The sequence below is a fragment of the Hordeum vulgare genome, chromosome 2H (genome assembly GCF_904849725.1).
Source record: "Hordeum vulgare subsp. vulgare chromosome 2H, MorexV3_pseudomolecules_assembly, whole genome shotgun sequence".
Classification (NCBI taxonomy): Eukaryota; Viridiplantae; Streptophyta; class Magnoliopsida; order Poales; family Poaceae; genus Hordeum; species Hordeum vulgare.
In genome coordinates this window covers 57,886,634-57,906,921 of record NC_058519.1, presented here as the reverse complement: position 1 = coordinate 57,906,921, position 20,288 = coordinate 57,886,634, and the positions used below count along the sequence as shown (strand labels likewise).

The window sequence follows — 20,288 nt, the reverse complement described above, 5'->3', positions numbered from 1 at the left end:
GAAGCTGCGACGGGGCTTATAAACAAGTGTTAGTCCCCCTCGCTGGGCGAGGTGGGACTAAACTTATCGTGCAGTCGAGGAGGGGCTTTAGTCCCGGGTGGAGCCACGCCCCGAGACTAAAGGCCCCTGCTTCCCGCCTTCTGGTCTGCCGAAAAAGGGCCTTTAGTCCCGGGTCGTGGCTCCACCCGAGACTAAAGGGGGTCTTTAGTCCGGGAGCGAGCCCCGAACCGGGACTAAAGATCCACCTATATAAGCGGGAGTTAGAAAATTTCCAACCCAAATCACATTTCCTTCTCTCCTTCTTCCTCGTTCTCCTGCCCGGCGCGGCACAGCGACGAACTCGACGACACCGTCAGGCTGCCCGCCGTCCTGCTCGCCGCCGCCTGCCGTCCTCCTCGCCGTCGCCGTCGTCCTCCTCGCCGCGCGCCATCGACACCTCCGGCCGGTAAGCCCCCCGCCCCGTCCTCCCCAACACTCCGGCCAGTAGAAGAAAAGAAGAAAAAGGAGAAGAAAAGAAGAAAAAGGAGAAGAGAGGAAGAAAAAGGAGAAGAAAGGAAGAAAAAGGAGAAGAAAGGAAGAAAAAGGGAAGAAAAGAAGAAAAAGATTTTTTTTGTCATTTAATTCCTATTGTTATTAGGTTTGTGCTAGATTATTAGGGTTAGTAATATCTAGAATTAGGAAAAAGGAAAATAAGAAGAGGAGGAGAAGAAAAGAAGAAAAAGGAGAATAAGAAGAGGAGGAGAGGAGAAGAAGAGGAGAAGTAGAAGAAGAGAAAAAATTAGAAGAGGAGGAGAGGAGAAGTAGAAGAAAAGAAGAGGAGAAGTAGTAGAAGAAGAGGAGAAGTAGAAGTAGAAGTAGAAGAAGAAGTAGAGGAGAAATAGAAGAAGAGGAAAAATTAGTTTAGGGTTACAAGAAGAAGAAATATTTTTTTGTCATTTAATTTTGCTATTGTATAGTGTATATGCTTAAGTGTTAATAGTGTTTCTTAGATTATTGCTTAATTTTTCTATTGTATATGCTTAAGTGTTAATAGTTTAATTTTGCTATTGTATATGCTTAAGTGTTAATAGTTTATTTTTAGCAAGAAAATTAATAGAACTAGTTTATTTTTTTAGTTCATTTTACGATGCCTATCCCGCATCCTCGTCGTCGACTCAGCGGAGGACACCTGCTTGATCAGAGGGGCCCTGTCCGGGACTGGGCTCCGCCCGGCTGGTATTGGGAGGTGCTACCTTCTGGGGGGCGTAGGTTGGTGAGGAGCCAGCCCGTCGTTGACCCGATCCTTGTTTGGTGGCGGTCGCGTGGGCCAGTGAGGGTGCTGAGGCTTCCGGACACCGCGGAGGTGGTACGTCACCGTGTCAGCGAGGAGGATGAGCACGTCCGTCGCTACATGGTTGCGTTGGAGGGCAGGTTCGAGCATACCTGGCAGGTTCTTCGGGGATCTCACTGGAGCCATGATCCTGTGATGGTTCCTTCTCTTTGGGTGTCCACCGCCCGCGCCGATACCCGTCGGGCGCTACGGTTCTAGATGTATCAGTGATGCTATATGTATGATAGTATTCGAGGAGTATTAGTGATAATATTCGACGATGTACGGACAAAAGAGATGATGTATTTGCTTATAATTGAATGCATGCTAATTTGAATACTACTTTATTTTACGATTTGGTTTTGCTTATTGAATGCTCAAATTGGAAAAGTACTCCTACTTTGAATACTATGCTCAAATTGATAAGGGAAGAGTTGATGCCTTCGACCCATTATCGAGACCCTTGGAACAGTTCCAAAGCCTGCAGGACATGCTCCAAGGGTAATTTCAATCATTCTTGCGCTCTATCAGTCTCTTTCGATGATTTTCTGATATATCAATTAATGAAAAACTTAGCAAACCATTATCCTTGTAGGGCAGGGTTTGGAAGCGGTTCAAATGCGTGACTCCCGGTATCGAGCCTGAGAAGCTGACCTTTAGAGCGGCTCAGGTAAGTAGTAGTATGATATACTTCTATTTTCAATACATTTATGATGCTAGATTATTATTTTGATTATATATATTCTATTCTCGTAAAGTGCGACCAGCGGCCACGGGGAACGCATCTATGCGGATACTATGTTTGCGAGACCATTCGCACGTTTACCTCTGAGCACAAGGATCACAGATTCGACGTAAGCAATGAATATTCACACATCTATTTTTACCCGTCATTCTTTGTTATCATGATTGATATTCATATTCATCTCCTCTTCTTATATAGTACACGACCATGAGGACGAAGGTCCTACCAGAGCAACGAGCGATTGCTGTTGCACAGGAGCTTGCGACCTTTCTGAGGACGGAAGCTATAGATGACAAATGACGAATTAGTGTAGCTAGGGGCCATTACTGATGTTCGTCCATGTAATCGAATAGACGGGCTCTAGTCCCGATAATTCAGATCTCCATATAATTGTATATATATGCTCGCTTGTAAGATAAGTTAATCTTATATATATATGCATAATTATTTTTATTTAAATTATATGAAAACTAATTCCCGAACACCAAACGAGGCATCACGTTAATCTCCCGAACACCTAAACCCTAAAACCCTAAAACCCAAAAATAATTTCATTCAAAAAAACCCAAAAATAAACAAAATCTGAAACTCTTTAGTCCCGGTCCGTGTAACGAACCGGGACTAAAGGGCCTGCCCCTGGGGCGCTACGAGGCGCCCACGTGGAGCACCTTTAGTCCCTGCTTGTAACACGGCCGGGACTAAAGGTTAGGCCTTTAGTCCCGCCCCTTTAGTCCCGGTTGGTGAATCGGGACTAAAGCCCCTTACGGGCCGGGGCTAAAGGCCCCGTCCCCACTAGTGTGTGGTAACGATGGCGGCTTCGAGCGGAGTTGGTTTGCTGCTGTGTTTTGGTAGTCGGTTTCATCCGGCGTGCTCGAGGGGTTGCCGTGCCTCACTTTATCTTTCTGGAGTCAGAGCTGCTGAGGAGGGGCCCTTGCGGCAATGATGACGCGAGGCGGGTGGTCGATTCCAGCGCTGGCTCGGCACAGGATCATTGCTTTTCTCTTGCAATGCTCATCGACAAAGTCAGAGCTACCTGGTAATTGGCACGTGTGGTTGACTGTTTGGCATCAACCGACGCAGGCCTCGGCGTTTGCTTGCGGTAAGGGCTACATCGATGGTCGTGGATGGTGGAGCCTGAGTCGCCCTTATGAAGGTGCCATGGCTATGGCACCGGGTTGCAATCTCGATTGTGTTCTCTCCTCGACAACATGTGTGCGTTCTTATGAGGGTTGCCAGGTCGTCCGTGTGTATTCTATGTGGACGTGTTGTAACGGTTTTCGCCGGATATTTGTTTAATCAACCGGTCAATTCTCTTTTTTTTTATTAATGAGATGAGGCAAAGCTTTTGCCTCCATTTTGAAAGAAAAAAAAAAGAATTGAGATTATTGCAAGGTGCAACGATTGATCTACCTATGAGTTGTCCCTGTCATAACTAAGAACACTTTAGCAGATAAGGCCTGGGGGTCCAAACAGGGCACGAAACGTGAGCGGAAAGAGTCGATCATGGAGTGGAGGTTCCTTGGTTGTTTTGGATGAGGTCCCGTCGACCTCAATCATGGGTCTCGCAAAACTAACAGCTATCATAGTTGCAAAAGCATAAAGGCAATACTCCAAGCCAATCATGAGTGGTATGTAGTAATGTTCTACGAGTATATTAGAACTTTAATCTGCAGAAGCCTCTAAGAAAGATCTTTGTATTAGATCTCTCTCCAAGTAATGCAAATACAGCTTTTTTTCTATTTGTGAAAAAAAAAAGTTTTCATGATTTTAAACCATGAATGCATTTCATGCTTCCCGCAAGAAAGAAAGATTGTATTTCATGCTATAATTTCTGCTGATGCAGAAGTTTGCGCAAATTTATCCTCATATGTATCCTGTAGAAAACAAATTAACTTGCCGGATTTTGCACATGGCTCATGTGGTTGTATTTTTTCAGTAAATTATACTCCCTCCGTTTCAAAATAAGTGTCTTAAGTTTAGTACTCTGAGGCTCATCTACAGGATAATAGAGCTAGTACTCCCATAATTTTATACTAGAGCTAGTACAAAGTTGAGACGCTTATTTTAGGACAGAGGGACTATGTGAGTACACTCCGGTAAGTCGCTTCTGCTCCCACGCTCATCTGCTCCCGGTCAGAAATTTTTTAAAAAAATACTAGAAAAATTCAAAAAAAAATCTAATTTTTTTGTGTGTGGTAGATAATTTTATGCGTGAGGTTCGCTCCAAATTTCATCTTATTTGGACATCTGAACAGCTCTTCGCAAAAAAGACAAATCGGATCAGAAAAGTTCATGAACAGTAGACCTTTTTTACAGACTCAGATTTGTCTTTTTTGCCGAGAGCGCCTCAGATGCCCAAATGAGTTTAAATTTGAAGTGGACCTCACGCACCAAATTATCTACCACAAAAAAATTAATTTTTTTTGAATTTTTTAGTATTTATTTTGATTTTTTTCATCAGAGCGGGTGCAGATGAGCTCGGGAGCCAAAACGCCTCACTCAGTACATTCTATCTTTTTCATGAACCATATCCATTCATTGTTTTCTTAGAGAATGGAATACTTTGTCCCTCCAGGCTACCTTCTACCAATTAATGTTGCCACATTTCGGTATTTTGTTAGACAAATTGGAGTTTTGTTCGAACAAAGTATCGAAGCATCAATTGCACATGCCACTTCCAAAGGTGCATGAGCTCATGGGCACAGACCTCATGTTGGAATATGTTCTCAACAGTACTGATTCTCTGTTTGTACATGTGCATGTTAAACATTATCAATCTATATATATATATATATATATATATATATATATATATATATATATATATATATATATATATATATATATATATATATATATATATATATATATATCTTTTTAGATGTTTCACTAAGGGATTGCATACGGATGTATATATATACACACATATTTTAGAGTGTAGATTCACTCATTTCATTTCATATGTAGTCCCTAGTGAAATTTCTAAAAAAAACTTATATTTAGAAACGGAGGGAGTACACGTTAGCATATTAGATCCATTAAGTCAATGAAGTATAGGTATTTTACATATTGTGAATTTATGGGTGCCTGCGTGAGTATGCAGTTAAGAAGAAAATGATATACTCGCGAAGCTGCTAACGAAAGCAATATTATATTAAACATGCATAGCTAGAAGCAACAAATTCGATGTCTTAACGCCACATCGTTTGTCCACTTTTACATGTCTACTCCATGTGGGAGTTAAATTTTAAAAAAATATCACACACACACACAATAATATATACAACCATTTGCTCGCCGTAAAGAAACAAATAGATTGTAACTGACGTAGAAGCGTTATACTGAATACTGGTGCATATATTATATACTATCAAGCAATGGGGCTGATCGATACCGAGCTAGCGAAGTAATAGATCGTCAGTTGCCAATGATACCAGGTAAAGTCAAAAGCAGAGGTCTTCATCGTAGAATTTGATGCAAGGAAGAACCCAAGACATATAACTCCATGTAACTGATATGGAAAGGATATATGTGGTTCCCAAGTATTTGTTATATATATATGCTATTATCGCCAGAAGGAGAGATGTCACTGAAAACACTAGCAAGATAAAGGAATAGTGTCTAAAATGCTATCAAACAACTAGAAAGGCATCTTGTGGAAAGTAGATCGGCATAGTGATATTCTAATTATTTGAACGCGAATCACACGTGCATATGTGTGTCATCTTAAAGCTCTCTCAGAGACTATAAATAGTCCCCCAAACCCGTGTAACTCCCCAAGCTTTTGTAGTTCAATAGTGTATACACTTACTTTGAGACTCCAAAATATTATGGCGAATGACTCCTTGACAAGGGCGCAAATAGTTGGAGATGTTCTAGACCCATTTGTTAGCTCAGTGCCTCTAACTGTGATGTATGATGGGAGGCCTGTGTTCAATGGCATGGAGTTTCGCTCACCAGCAGTATCTCTGAAACCCAGCGTTGAGATTGGTGGTGATGATTTTCGTGTTGCCTATACTCTAGTAAGCCTACCACTTTCAACCTGAAAGAGTACTCCATTGATGGTAGGCCATACATAGCCATGGTGTGAACTTGAGAGAGCTTGGGACACTACTGGCTTCACCAAACAAAGCTCATTGCTACATGTTGCTTGAACTTGTTTGTTGGTAGCCCAGCCCACAATATGACAAGTTAGTTTTTATCTCCTAACATGTTGACCATGTGCTTGTGTAATTGCAAATCATTTAGGTTATGGTGGATCCTGATGCGCCTAATCCCAGCAACCCAACCCTGAGGGAGTACCTGCACTGGTAAGCTGTAACTCGTACATGTGTTTACTTCATGCACGTTTATATTGGGCTACAACTATTCCTTGATGAACTGATCTAATTAAAAATATTTGGGTATGTGCAGGATGGTGACTGATGTCCCAGCATCAACAAACGATAGCTTTGGTGAGTACACATATCCATATAATATGCAATCAAGCATGCATAGTTGTGGTATCTTGCATCCGTACAAACATCCCCGTACATATGCATGGAGCGTTTCTTCATGCCGTTAATATACAAAACTTAGTTTCCATAATGCTCAAGTCTTCATTCATGCTTCTTGCCAAACAGTCCATGTTAGGTAATAGTATTTCGGGTGATGTTCCATACTCACGCACCAACTTATATTTAGTGCTTAATTGGGATATTTTATTTTACAACATATGTTTTTTAACATCCTATCTTAAATTGTGACTATATATTACTTAACAAAGCAGTAGATTCGTGTAGTGTGATATATCGTGTTGTTGAATCAAAATATGGAGTATGGGGATTAACTAAAAGTGAGCTCATACGTTTATTATTAAGCCATAAATTCAATGATTCCATCATTAGGATGTATGAATTGTATTATTTTGTGTGTCATATTTGTAAAGGAATTCTGATGCAATGAAAATGATTTATTCTTCACTGCAAATTATTTGTCAAACACGGCTAGACATTTCTAAACAGTGGAATCACGATGGTTGCATAAGGTACTTGGAAAATGTTTATAAAAATCTTTGCAAATAATTTTAGAGTCCTTTTTGCGTTGTTCAATTTTTTAGTACTTAATTACTCATCAATATTGTTTTACATATGTATTTAGTACTATGTAACTTTCCAAGTAAACATATATCGGTTTCTTCACATGGTAAAACACATAATGTTGCCATGTAGCAGATGCCATTTTAACACTGAAATAATGAACATGTGCATAATTGCACCAAACTTCTGTTCCAAAATAAACAAAGGTTGGATAAAAATGGTAAATTTCATAAATATAAATAGCAATGTTGAGAAAATAATTAACTGGTAGCTGCTCGGTTGGCTGACAAGTAGGGATTACTTGGCTAATCGGACAATTAATCGGTCAATTAATCAATTAATCGACCTATTTATTGGTTTATCGGCTACTCGATGACCCTACAAATAGGATTAGTCGACCATTTAACAGGTTAAATCAGATGAATTCTTGTACATGGATATATAGTGGATAAATTACATATGGGAGACTATAAATGTTTAAGATGTCTGAAAAACATCATATATTCACAAATGGAGAGGGAGTAATATCTGAAAAATCTTCTAGAGTAGAGTGAAAGCATATATATCTAATAGCACGACATTTTATGATAGATCTTCCAACGTATTTGAGGATCATTTTCTATTATTACAAGTAACCAACTACCAACTCACCCATGTTAATTAAGGTAGGAAGAGCAAAATTCTGGCCTATGCTTCAATAGTAGATTCAATCAATGAATAAAATTATACGTGTACGTCCTTGAACCACTTTAGGCCTTGTTCAGTTAAACCACTCTTTAAGTGGATTGGAGTGGATTGCAGGGGATTTGTGAGGAATTTGAACTAGATGGGATTTAATCCCTGCCAATACCTGTCAATCCCGCTCATTTATCACGGAACCGAACAAGGCCTTATGGTTGCCATTTCCCACACCTCCCACCTTACTGCAAATTAATTATATCAAGAAAAGAACACAAATAATGCAGTAAAAACCACAAAAGCACATGCTATCTGTTCCATTTTCCAGGGAAAGCGCACGCTTAACTTATCTGAACTCCCTTACTCTCTGATGAACTGGCAGGAAAAGAGATCGTGCCATACGAGAGCCCAAACCCTACTATGGGCATCCACCGCATGGTTATGGTTCTGTACCAGCAGCTGGGGCGGGGGACGGTGTTCGCGCCACAAGCGCGCCAGAGCTTCAACTCACGCAGCTTCGCGCGCCGCTTCAACCTTGGCAAGCCCGTCGCCGCCGTGTACTTCAACTGCCAGCGTCCCACGGGCACCGGCGGGAGGAGGTTCACCTGATCCGTCAAACTGATCGACCAACCATGATCCTCGGCCCAGCTGCCGAGCCGACGGCACAACATGAGCTCACCGGTACCTGATATAGATATCTAGAGAAGCTGGAATAAATGTACTGGAAGGTTCATGTCTGATCTATCCTAACTGGTTGATCAGCCATGGCCCAGCTCGAAGCCAGTTAGTTAAGCTCGAGCTTGCCAGTACTTATGTCTGCGTGTTTGCAGGTAGCCGCATCACACGGTACTTAGCTAGAGGAGTTGGAATAATGTACCTGTGTTTGTACTTGTAGGCGCTTAAGTAAGGTGCCTTCACAAGGATGTGTTGCTACTGTTCAATAAGGGATGTGGCATTATGCTACACCTTGGTAACGAGATATGTGCGGTTGGTTGTTCCGATCCTGAGTTTGAGCAAAATTATTCTGCATTTTCATGATTTAGATTAGAACAACCATGCGGCGTAACGTTGGCGGATGCAGAGAGCAAAGGGTTGCATGACCACATGCACAATATTACATCTATCATGTGCCATGGAAATTCAAATGAAATTTGTTGCACTGCTTGATATAAAAAAATAAGACAATGCAACTATGAATAGTAGCACATTTGGGTGTCGTTCACACCAGATTTGAAATTGGTACGTACTATCTACCGACAATTTTTCCATGCATCTTTGTTTCTCATCATGTGCATTGAAGATGTTTCTGTACTCGTGGCGACTCGCTTCTCGAGATCTAGTTTGGCAGATGCGGCTAGTAGGGTGCAAGTGGGCTACAAGTCTATGCAAGGTTTGGGAGCCCAAGGTGGATTTGTGTTAAAGCCATTTTATCATGTTATGGGACTTTGACTGAAATAGGTGACAATGAGATTCCCGTGGGCGCCCTTGACTTCCTAGGAGGCATTGTTGTGATGTTATTTTTCCTCCTCTCCTAGGCACAAAATTCTTGGTCCAAATGTTCTTTGATTGGAGATGGCGGTGCTTCCCGCATCACTGTCCTTCGTGAAGGTATCGTCTTGGAAACGACGTAGGTTGGCAGGACCCGCGGCCGGTGACTTGATTGTATGGAGGTCAGAATAGTTTCCCTAAATCAGTTGGCATCGAGACTTGGGTGGCAAAGAAACAGTGGGCACGCGGAGCTAGGTCCCATTACAACCTTCCATGTCAATTATATTAGGGTGAGATGGAGCTCTAGAGTTCTGAGATGACAGGAAAGTGGCAATGAATTTATGATGACTGATGTTCTCCTACTATTGTGGTGGGCTTTGTCGGTGTCGGGCTCTTGTAAATTTGCTGAAAATGAGTGCTCTTCCTTGTCCTCGACGTGTTAGCCAACTATCTGGTAGGGATCATCATGGCCCTTGTGTGTTTGTTGCAATGTTCATTGTATTTAATCTTCGTCTATTGTAAGGATGAAATTTATGGATCTTGAGAAGTGTATGATGAGATGGTCACATTTTTTTTAATGTCTCAGTAGACGAATGTTCTCGGCATGTGTCGAGCCTGTGTTGGTGGCCATCTCAGGAGTGGTGCCATATCTTTAGGGGAGTTGTAGTCTTGATGTTTGCTTGGGTTTCCTCTTAGTGAAACTCTTTCCATCTTCGGCTTTGCTAATTCTCTATCGCCAGAGAACTGTCTGTTTCCAGTATACATTGGTGTGGCTTGAGATTTGCGCAAAATTCCATGTTTTGGAACTATGAGAACAAGTTATATATACTGTTTTGCACTAGATAAAGAAATGTTAGAAAGCATGCAATGAGTATTTTCTTGGATTTGTATGAATAGATGTGTAGAGCCGAGCGAGCGATAATATTGTTCTCATTCGACTAAGCCTTAGAGTAAGACAAACCATACCAGCTTAATTAACATGCATAGGGTAAACTGGTCTCTATGGGTTCAAAATTCCTTTTTTTTTCTGGCAAATGTTGCATTGGTCTCAGCAAGTGGAGACATCCTCATGGAAACATCTTCCATTTTCCTTAGAAAAGATCTTCCAGTGGTATATTGCGACTGGAAAAGTTGCCAACTAGCTAACACAACGACGTGCAAGGTCTTCTTGGTTGTCATCTTCTTCCTCTTCTTCCGTAAGCTGCTGCGTAGAATATGTCTCGCCATGAGGCCATGCATTGTTATTCGTTCGTGACAGCATGTATCCGACCGGGCATTTTTGCTGCATGCAGCCTGCATGGTTGCATCTTTGACTGCGTGCGGAATAACATGCAACATATCAAATTCCCTTTGAGATTGCTCCTCCCTGTCAATTCGCGGATTCCTCGTGTCATTAGTCGATTAGCACACTGAAATTATAATTGGAGTGTTACGATCGATCGAGATGTTCGCGATCGCGGCCGCCGATGTTTTGGAGCCCGAACAGGCAATGTGGAAAGTTGGTACTAGCTTTCAAAAGGTTCGTGTAGTCCCACCCACTTGACGGATAGCTTGTGGGCAATGTGGTCACTGGCCATCATGAGGATCACCTGTTCAAGCTACAAGAAGCTAAGGAGCACGAGTTTTATGTGCGGTTCTGTGTGTCGGGCTGTCGTTGTGTATCAGATGCTGTGGAACATGATGGCTGGTAGAGGCGTAGAGTGGTAGTGGATGTTTGTTTGATGTTGAAGTTCAACCTAAATACGTGCTTGACTTTTGTATTTGATTCAGGCTGGCTGTAGTCAGTACGCATATCCACTTGGCTTAGATAATAATTGTTGTGTGCATTGTAGAACGATTGTTCTAGGGTTCTTGGTTCAGGAAAAAGAATGGTGTATGCTCCATGCGCTTGTATGTGGGCATTAGCTATGCCTATAGATGTAATAATAATAATAATCATCTAAGTATATGTTTCAAATCAAGAATTATGAATAATTAAAGTTTAAGATAACTACAACTATATATGTCCATAGACTTCAAGGTGTATGCCTACATGTATACGTTTATACGGTAAGCAAAATGGATGCTCTCATGGAGTTACAATAAGGACTGCATGATTTGAGTTTAGAGAAAAACAAGAAATATTATTATTATTTCCTTTTGTTTCAACAAATATTAGTACTTCCAAATTGGAGGATTAAATGATTGTCTTCAACGCCTAGCGCGTCAATCTTGTGGGCGTTTTTTGTTCAAACATAATCTAACTGCAGCACCGTGGTAACACATATGTCTTTAAGACACTAGCTAATGGGAAATACCATGTTTAGAATTTCAGTTTTGCTCCATATACTTATGTTTTTAATATTTGATAAATTATAAATTTCAGATTCAGTTTCATTAGTGACCTGTCCAATGTCTCTCATGAAAAGCTACATGTCTATTTGATCCAAAAGATGTTCGTATGAATTTTGGAGGATTAAATTCTTAGTTTTTTTTCATAGATGGGTTATTTTAATTTGTAGCCTAACTTTAGTAGTATTTTTCCTAAGAATTTATGTACACTATGTCTCACAAGATTTTTTTTTTTCATCCACCCAAACCGCTCGACAAAATCCGGTGCAATCAAATAAACTTTGGTGCTATGCTATGGAATCTAGCTTTGTCCCAAGTCAACTTTCATTAAATTTGATCAAGTTTACAGATAAATGTATCTACAACATCGATTAATTATAAGATTCATCATAAATGCATGTTCACATTATATACATTTAATGATGCAAATATTATCATATTCTTATGCATTCTTTGGTTTATAGGAATTTTGAGGAATTCTACAGCATATGATTTATGTAGAAAAAATTGTTTTAGAGCACTTTAAATTGCAGGAATATAATTATGTTCTCGTACATGATTGATTTCCATCCTTCATGTTTCAATGCAAAAGAAACATTATCTTAGCCGCAATGAAAAAATATATCCAATGAGAAACCAAATGGCATCTCTATTCTTATCTCTATAAGAGAATTTAAGATACATGTCATCTCACTAAATATAGTTCTTCTGTTTCTATTATATTCTTCTCCTAATATCTAGTAATAAAGCATGGTGTATTTCTCTGATTTTTTATCCGTCCACCATCTCATTTTATTCCCCATGGAAAAACGCTTTGTATGTCGTCACTTGGTTGGGCCTCTACCTATACATGTAAGCTGCTCGGCTGGGCCTCCACCTCACATGAGCTCCTTGGATTTCGGATGGAAAAAGATAGAATTCGTTTATCAATTAATAAACCCACCTCGCTCGTTTACATCAATTTCAACAAATTATGTACGCATATGAGTAACAAGAATCAACAATGTAAGCCATCAACAGGATAACATGGGTAACATAATTGATCAGTGTAGAAGTTATTCATCAGTGTAGCTCGGGAAAAGAAAAAGTTAAATTTGTCGGTGGATAACATGGATGTGCCAATGAGAGATTTCATGGGAATCTAGCCAAGAGGAAAAAAACTACTCCCTTCGTTCCTCCTCCCTCCGTTCTTAAATGTAAGTATTTTTAAAGATTCTTTTAAAAACTACATACGAAGCAAAATGTCTAAATCTACACACTAAAGTATGTCTATATACATCTAGTAAAACTTTTAAAAATTATATTTAGAAACAAAGGGATTAGTAGACAAAAAAGCATGCATGACACATGCATAACAATCAAAGAGATGAGTAAGACTTAAAAGTACATACATGATTCGAAAACCCGTCTACCGTCGTTCGCCGTTAGGGCCATCTCACCCGAACACAACACTATGGTTGTTGTGTGGCTTCCTCAGGACTCAATACATCCTTCGGGGTCCAAACAAGCTCCAGATTTATCTTGAAAAATAATTCTTTCAAAGTTGATCATTAATCTAGTTTTCTTTAATCGTGCGTAACGGGTAGTACAGTGAAGTACTAATTGGTTGGTAGGAGTAATGCAATGCGGCATAAACCTTATCTATTGTGAAAATGCACGTAAATTTAACCATGTCTTTTAAACTGTGACGAATGGAGTATTGAACTTTAAACCGTGGTCTTCCTCATTTTGAAAAAAAAAAACTTCTTCTCCTGTTAATCGAAGGAGACTGTGTATACATTGGGAAGTTTGATCTAAGAAGACAAACTTGAACTCTTTAATGCTTGGCAGCTACCTACCCCTAGCAGGAAGGGAAAAGGAAAAAAAAGCTTGGCAAGCCGCAGCTCCAACATTCTGATGGACGGGTAAATTTAACCGTGTCTTTTAAACTGTGACGAAGTAAGTGTTGAACTTCAGTCTTCCTCCTTTTGAAAAGAAAAAAAAACTTCTTCTCCTGTTAATCGAAGGAGACCGTGTATACATTTAGCAAGCGTAGAGAAGTTTGATTTAAGAAGACAAGCTTGAACTCTTTAATGCTTGGCAGCTACCTGCCCCTAGCAGGAAGGGAAGGGGAAAAAAAAAAGCTTGGCAAGCCGCAGCTCCAACATTCTGGTGGACGGACAAATGGGCTGGAACAGCGCCAGGTTCGCGAAAGCTCAACGCCGAAAAGGACAGCGGCAGAACCAATGGGAAAACAGCCTCCCTCCGGCACCACCACCTCCACCAGTCCACCACCACCACCACCACCACCACCAAGGCGCAGCAGCGCGTCTGGCTCCCGTCCCGCGGCCTCCTATCCAATCCAACCCATCCGCTCCCCTGCGCTCCACACCCTCCGCTCCGCTTGATTCCCTTCCCGGCCCGTCCACTCCGCCAACACCACCCACCACCCACCGACGCACAAGCAGCCACCTCGCTCCCCTCCACCTCCCCCTTCCCGCCTCCCCCGCGCGCGATGGCGGTCACGCGCCTCGCCGTGGCCGCCGCCCTCTCCTCCGCCCCGCCGTCCTCCTCCCACAGCCGAGGCAGGGCCACCCCCTCCTCCTGCCGGCCCCTCCCCGCCGCCTCCAAGTCCAAGGCCCTGCGCGCCGCCGCCGCCCCCGCCGCCGACGCCGTCGACGAGGACGCCCCCGCCTCCCCTCCTCCCTCAGGTCCGCCGCCTCCAGCCCCCTCTTCGCTCCCCGCTCTCCAGATTCTAGATTGGGGCTGCCCTCGCTCCGTAAACCTCACCACGCGATTTGCTACTTGCCTACTGTCAGTTTTTTGTCTTGCTATTATCTATCCGATATGCTGTATGTGGAGCTGAAGACGCCGTGTGGTGAAGTGGAATGGAACAGTGGGTGATTTTTCTCCCGTGGTTGCAGATCCTGGCAGGGGAGTGGAGAACCTGGTGATCATCGGTTCAGGCCCCGCAGGGTACACCGCGGCCATCTACGCCGCACGGGCGAACCTGAAACCCGTCGTCTTCGAAGGTTACCAAGTCGGCGGTGTTCCCGGAGGCCAGCTGATGACCACCACCGAGGTGGAGAATTTCCCTGGGTTCCCCGACGGCATAACCGGGCCTGATCTCATGGACAAGTAAGGGTGCTCGGTTTCTGTATTGAACTGGTAAATGTCTTGTTCGCCTACTTATATCATCCTGGGGTTATGATGATTTATACCAGAATGCGGAAGCAAGCGGAGCGGTGGGGTGCAGAGCTTCACCAAGAGGATGTCGAGTTTGTGGATGTGAAGAGCAGACCGTTTGTTATTCGTAGCAGTGACCGAGAGGTAAGCACTTTGTGTTCTTCCTCTTGCTCTGCCATAATATATTTTGGGTTCTGAACTTGCCTCTTTTCACAAGATAATGTTGTATGTGAGTTTTGTGACCATTCAATGGTTAGTATTACTGTGATGTTAATCAAAACTAGGATCTGTTTTAAATAGAGAAGTAACAAAGCAGAGCTAGTGAAGAAAGTGTAGGACAAATAATGCAAGCTCTAATCAGAGCAGAATACTGTGTGCTCTACTTGTTTAGGTCTTTGTTCACTCTATTGCTCTATGTGTATGACTCGACTCTTAGTTGTGCTGTAATTTGTCTTTGTATATGCATGTTGATAGCAAACCACCTGTTATTAGTTTATAGTGCAGGCGAATTATTTTGCACATGTTTTTTGCTGCACTAATCTTAGTGGCATATATAGGTGAAATGTCATAGTGTAATCATTGCAACTGGAGCTACTGCGAAGCGACTTCGATTACCTCGTGAAGAAGAATTTTGGAGCAGAGGTATCAGCGCATGTGCAATATGTGATGGAGCATCACCTCTGTACAAGGGTCAAGTTCTTGCGGTCGTTGGAGGTGGAGATACAGCTACCGAGGAAGCGATATATTTGACAAAATATGCGTGCCATGTTCATTTACTTGTTCGAAGGGACCAACTACGAGCATCCAAAGCTATGCAGGACCGGTAAGGCATTCTCCAAGTCTTTTCCCTATAAAATTATATCCTTTACTGTGATATAAATATCAAATAGTCTTGTTCATGTAAATCTTTCGTCCATGGATTGTCAAGATTTCACTTAATTTCAGTGTTAGCATCGGTTGATATTTGTTAGCTTTAACGACTGTAGAAGGAATGCATGATTTTTTTTTTCCACCTTTCATCTATTGTAAATATTGTCAACTCATTCACCATTCGATGATGGCATTTAATTGCATGGTAATATGCTGAGCCACCACTTTAAAATGTTGGTTGCATCGGCACAATTGTTCTTCGTTAATACGACATTTTGTGCTTGATGCAAACTAGGCCTAACCGCAACTTGGTTCGTATTGGTTCTTTACCAGTTTAGATACTCAAAAACAAAATATTGCCAGAGGTCCATAGAACTCGAGGGCTGTAATTTTTTTGGAACTTGTCTGTAGATGAAATTGTTAAGTTCTTTAAAGGATGTTAGCTCCTCTTCAGTTGCATGATATATTAATGAAGTAAAATTTCAATTGCCTGGATGTTTGGTTAACAGGTTGATTATGGCGAATGTTTCAGAGTACTCAACAACCCCAACATAACAGTACATTTCAATACAGAAGCTGTGGATGTTGTCGGCAATACCAAAGGACAGATGTCCGGTATTCAGTTGAGGAGAATCGATACTGGAGAGGAAAAAGTTCTTGAAGTGAAAGGTCTATTTTATGGGATAGGGCATACTCCAAATAGTCAGCTGCTAGAAGGTCAAATTGAACTTGATAGTTCTGGATATATTTTGGTTGAGGAAGGCACGGCAAAAACTTCAGTTGATGGCGTATTTGCTGCTGGTGATGTGCAGGTAACTTCAAACCTTCATTCAATGTCTGAAATTTCTACATGATTGTAAAGTCTTGTCTCTTGAAGAAATGAGGACTTAATCCTCCTGCAGTTCATATGTGCTACCACCTCACCATGTTACTTGTTGTAGCATGCTAGCATGTCATGTTTTGATGACCCTGCATCTAGTGTTTGGAAAATTCCTCAGTGAAAGGCAATATATTTGTTTTCTAAGACATAAGACTTGCACCCACTCATCATTAGATACCTATCCATGAAATGTAGATATTCAGATATTCTGTTTGTTATTTCAGCCCATTCTCACAAATATTTTTTGTTTTCACACATCTTCGCCTGCAGGATCATGAATGGAGGCAAGCCGTTACTGCAGCTGGATCTGGATGTATAGCTGCTTTGTCAGTTGAAAGATACTTAGTCTCCAGTGATCTTCTTATTGAATTCCACCAGGTATTATTTCATGCAAAATGTATTTATTTTACGCAATTGATGCATGTGCATTTGCCAGCTTCATTTTGCTTGGTCGTCATTGTCTCAATGAAAGCTGTCTCTTACCCTATGAATATCACTGGTACTCCAGTATCATGGGTGTTTCAGTAATTTGTGTTAATTTTTGTCTCATATATTAATTAAGCTTCCTAGTTTCCATAAAACCATAGCTACTGGAGATCATTAGTGCATGCTTACTTTATGCACCTTCATATGTTTTGGGGCTTATCTTCTGTAACAACCAATCAAGCTTATGTCACAACTCTTTGTTCTACTTGATTAAATTTCAGCCTGTTCGCGAAGAGAAAAAGAAGGAGATTGAAGGCAAAGATGTTGAGATGGGCTTTGACATTACTCACACAAAGCACAAGGGACAGGTGCCAGACATATTTATGCGTAGTGTGCCTCATATAAATGCAGGTGCTCATGTCAAATTTGATCCTGAGCTTTGCTATCTTTGCAGTATGCACTCCGCAAGTTATACCATGGAAGCCCAAGGCTCATTTTGGTTCTATATACTTCTCCAACATGTGGTCCCTGCAGAACATTAAAACCAATTTTGAACAAGGTTAGTTCTTAAATTTTTGTAAATGAACTTTGAACATCTTAATATCTACTTAAATTAAATTTACTTGTCAGCCACCTTAAATCTAGCTAAGCAAAATGTATCTTAACATCTTCTTCACATCTACCTTAATTTTACAAATAAATTTACTTTATGCTGGTTTCCTTTGACCACTGAGCACCCATAGTGACAAGCCAAGCCAGTAGCCTGATAGTTTAGATTTGGATCTGCTAGAGCATGCCAAAGCTCATTTGTTTGTTGTAGAAATAAAATCCTTATTGAAGATAAACTCAATCCAACAAAGAACAATATAGGATTGAAACGCTTCAAATGAATTGAATTGGCATATGCTCATGCTGTCTGCATTGTATGGTGGCATTTATAAAGTTGGAAGTCGATAAGAACTGCATCAGGTGAAGGTGCCGGTATGCGTTCCAGCCATAAATATCACCCACTCTATTAAAATTGATTCTCCACACTTGCATCGGTTAATTTCCAAATCTTATCTTGTTTTCAACACACACCGCTAAGCAATGGTATATTTTTGTTAGGGCCCTAGGTATATGTCTAAGACACTGGGTACAGATGTTACCATTTGAAATGCATTAGGTGGTCTGAACCCTTCTCTATGGACTGATCTATGCCAGCAATGCGATAATGCATGGATGTGATTTGATCACCCTGTCTACTTTTAATTTCATGAGAATCCCTTATTCATGATGGCACCCTTCTCTATGCTTGGTGATACACGCATGATCAGTGGTAGGCTTGTACTCCCTCTGTAAACTAAAGTAGTGATCTAAATGATCTTATATTAGTTTACAGAGGGAGTAAGAGTTAAATCCGATAGTTGCTCCACTACCATTGGGTGCAGCAGTGCAACTGCAACACCCTTGCTGATATGTGGTACTCCCTCCGTTCCTAAATACAAGTCTTTTTAGAGGTTTCACTAGGGGACTACATACGGATGTATATAGAGATACTTTAGAGTTTAGATTCACTCATTTTGCTCCGTATGTAGCCCCCTAGTGAAATCTCTAAAAAGACTTATATTTAGGAACGGAGGGAGTAGTACTTAAGTTCTCATCATATTAGGGCATGTTTGGTTGTTAGCACAAGTTCTGAGCTTCCTGGGAATCTGGCCAGGTCGAGCCTATGTGGAATACGAGGTCTTGGCCAGGTTGTGCAGTTCATTTGGTTGCTCCAATTCCCTCTCCTAGCAATAAGCTAATAGGGCTGAGCACCGCTTTGAGTTTCATGCGGGCCTGTTTCTCCAAACGGCCCAGGCTACCAAACGGCTCAAATTTGTTCCCCAGACTTTGCATGGGTAGATGTGGGCAACCAAACATGCCCTTACAGCTTGAAAAGAAAGTTCTCAAGCAATTATATTTTATTTTTGTTGTTTGTTTTGTTGCTTGCTAATACTGACACCTCATCATTATGAATGATATTTCTTACAGGTTATAGATGAGTATGACGAATACGTTCATTTTGTTGAAATTGACATTGAAGAGGACCCTGAAATAGCAGAAGCTGCAGGCATCATGGGAACACCTTGTGTTCAGTTCTTTAAAAACAAAGAAATGATCAGGTTTGCTACTTAGATTGATCTTGCTAGTTTTTCTATTCAACTACGGCCACAACCTAAAATACAGCTGACCTATACATTGGGTTAGCTGATATATGAGTATTTTATTGTTCTTAATAAACCTTCTTGCTCTATGACAGCAACTATTTTTGTACTTTTACATAATTCTACTTTTGTACTTATCCCTTTGGTAGTCATAAGCCAAATTAAGCAGTGACCACTCTGATCATTTCGTTTTTCAATGGTCGGGTTCTACTGGAATTACATATCCCACAGTTAACAATTTTTGCATCCAACCACAGGCTTAAGTTGAGATGTCACCATCCTGTAAATGAGGCCAAAACACATGAATAATCAGCATGTTGTATGTATTCATAGAGATAGATCAGTGGTCAACACTTATGTGCATCTTCTTTCATGAATTCCATTTCGACGAAAATAGTGACATATGAATTGGCAGGATAAGTATGCTCTCTTTGCAAGTACCTCTTAATCGTGACATATGAGTTGTTCTGGGTTAACAAAGATTCTTCCATGCACCCGGAATTTCTCCCAAATATGTCGAACTTCTCTTGGGCAGCTGCAGAACTCCCGTCTTGCCTACTGATATATCTTAATCTTGGAAATGCAGGACTTTCTCTGGTGTGAAGATGAAGAAGGAATACCGGGAATTCATTGAGTCGAACAAATGATCTGAGCTCATTGTTTGTCCCAGGGTTTTGAAGTGTAATGGCCTCCATTTACACATATATTGACTATATTTAGAAGCCACGCTGGTGGGCAATTTTTGGTCAAATTCTCAGATGAGCCTGGTGCAGTCATGCCATAGGAAATTAACCGACCGCCCTTATTGAATCCAAAATATATTCTTTGTTGTACAATATAACATCTTGTTGACCCCTGCCATTGACCGGCGTTTCATGTCTATCCTCCACATGGTGCCCTCCGTCTTTAGTGACATGTTTAATTGAGAAACCAGCTGAAATGGAACGCCATCTACCAAATGGGTTGTTCTATTCATGTTTTTTTTTTAAATGGAGTCAAAAGATTTACCTCATTCATTATTAAGAAGAGAGGTTACAGAGCTTCCTCAAAAAAGACGAGCATGGCAATGTTTGGAAATACAAAAGACTCACGCTCCCAGCATGATATTTCTCAAATGCCTAGCCCTCGC

At 41.2% G+C, this 20,288-nt stretch overlaps 2 protein-coding genes across 2 annotated transcripts; both read left to right on the top strand.

The window, feature by feature from the left end:
- Nucleotides 1–5,819: 5,819 nt before the first annotated feature.
- Nucleotides 5,820–8,808, top strand: LOC123429547 (protein RICE FLOWERING LOCUS T 1-like). The gene is made up of 4 exons (XM_045113572.1): nt 5,820–6,076; nt 6,303–6,364; nt 6,468–6,508; nt 8,193–8,808. The coding sequence occupies exons 1-4, from the start codon at nt 5,885–5,887 to the stop codon at nt 8,417–8,419; spliced, it is 522 nt and encodes a 173-aa protein (XP_044969507.1). The 5' UTR covers nt 5,820–5,884; the 3' UTR covers nt 8,420–8,808.
- Nucleotides 8,809–13,823: 5,015 nt separating this feature from the next.
- Nucleotides 13,824–20,041, top strand: LOC123424935 (thioredoxin reductase NTRC). Its single transcript, XM_045108619.1, has 10 exons — nt 13,824–14,319; nt 14,533–14,746; nt 14,833–14,938; nt 15,352–15,617; nt 16,197–16,476; nt 16,815–16,922; nt 17,252–17,338; nt 17,425–17,529; nt 18,987–19,117; nt 19,746–20,041. The coding sequence occupies exons 1-10, from the start codon at nt 14,124–14,126 to the stop codon at nt 19,804–19,806; spliced, it is 1,554 nt and encodes a 517-aa protein (XP_044964554.1). The 5' UTR covers nt 13,824–14,123; the 3' UTR covers nt 19,807–20,041.
- The last annotated feature ends 247 nt before the right edge of the window (nt 20,042–20,288 follow it).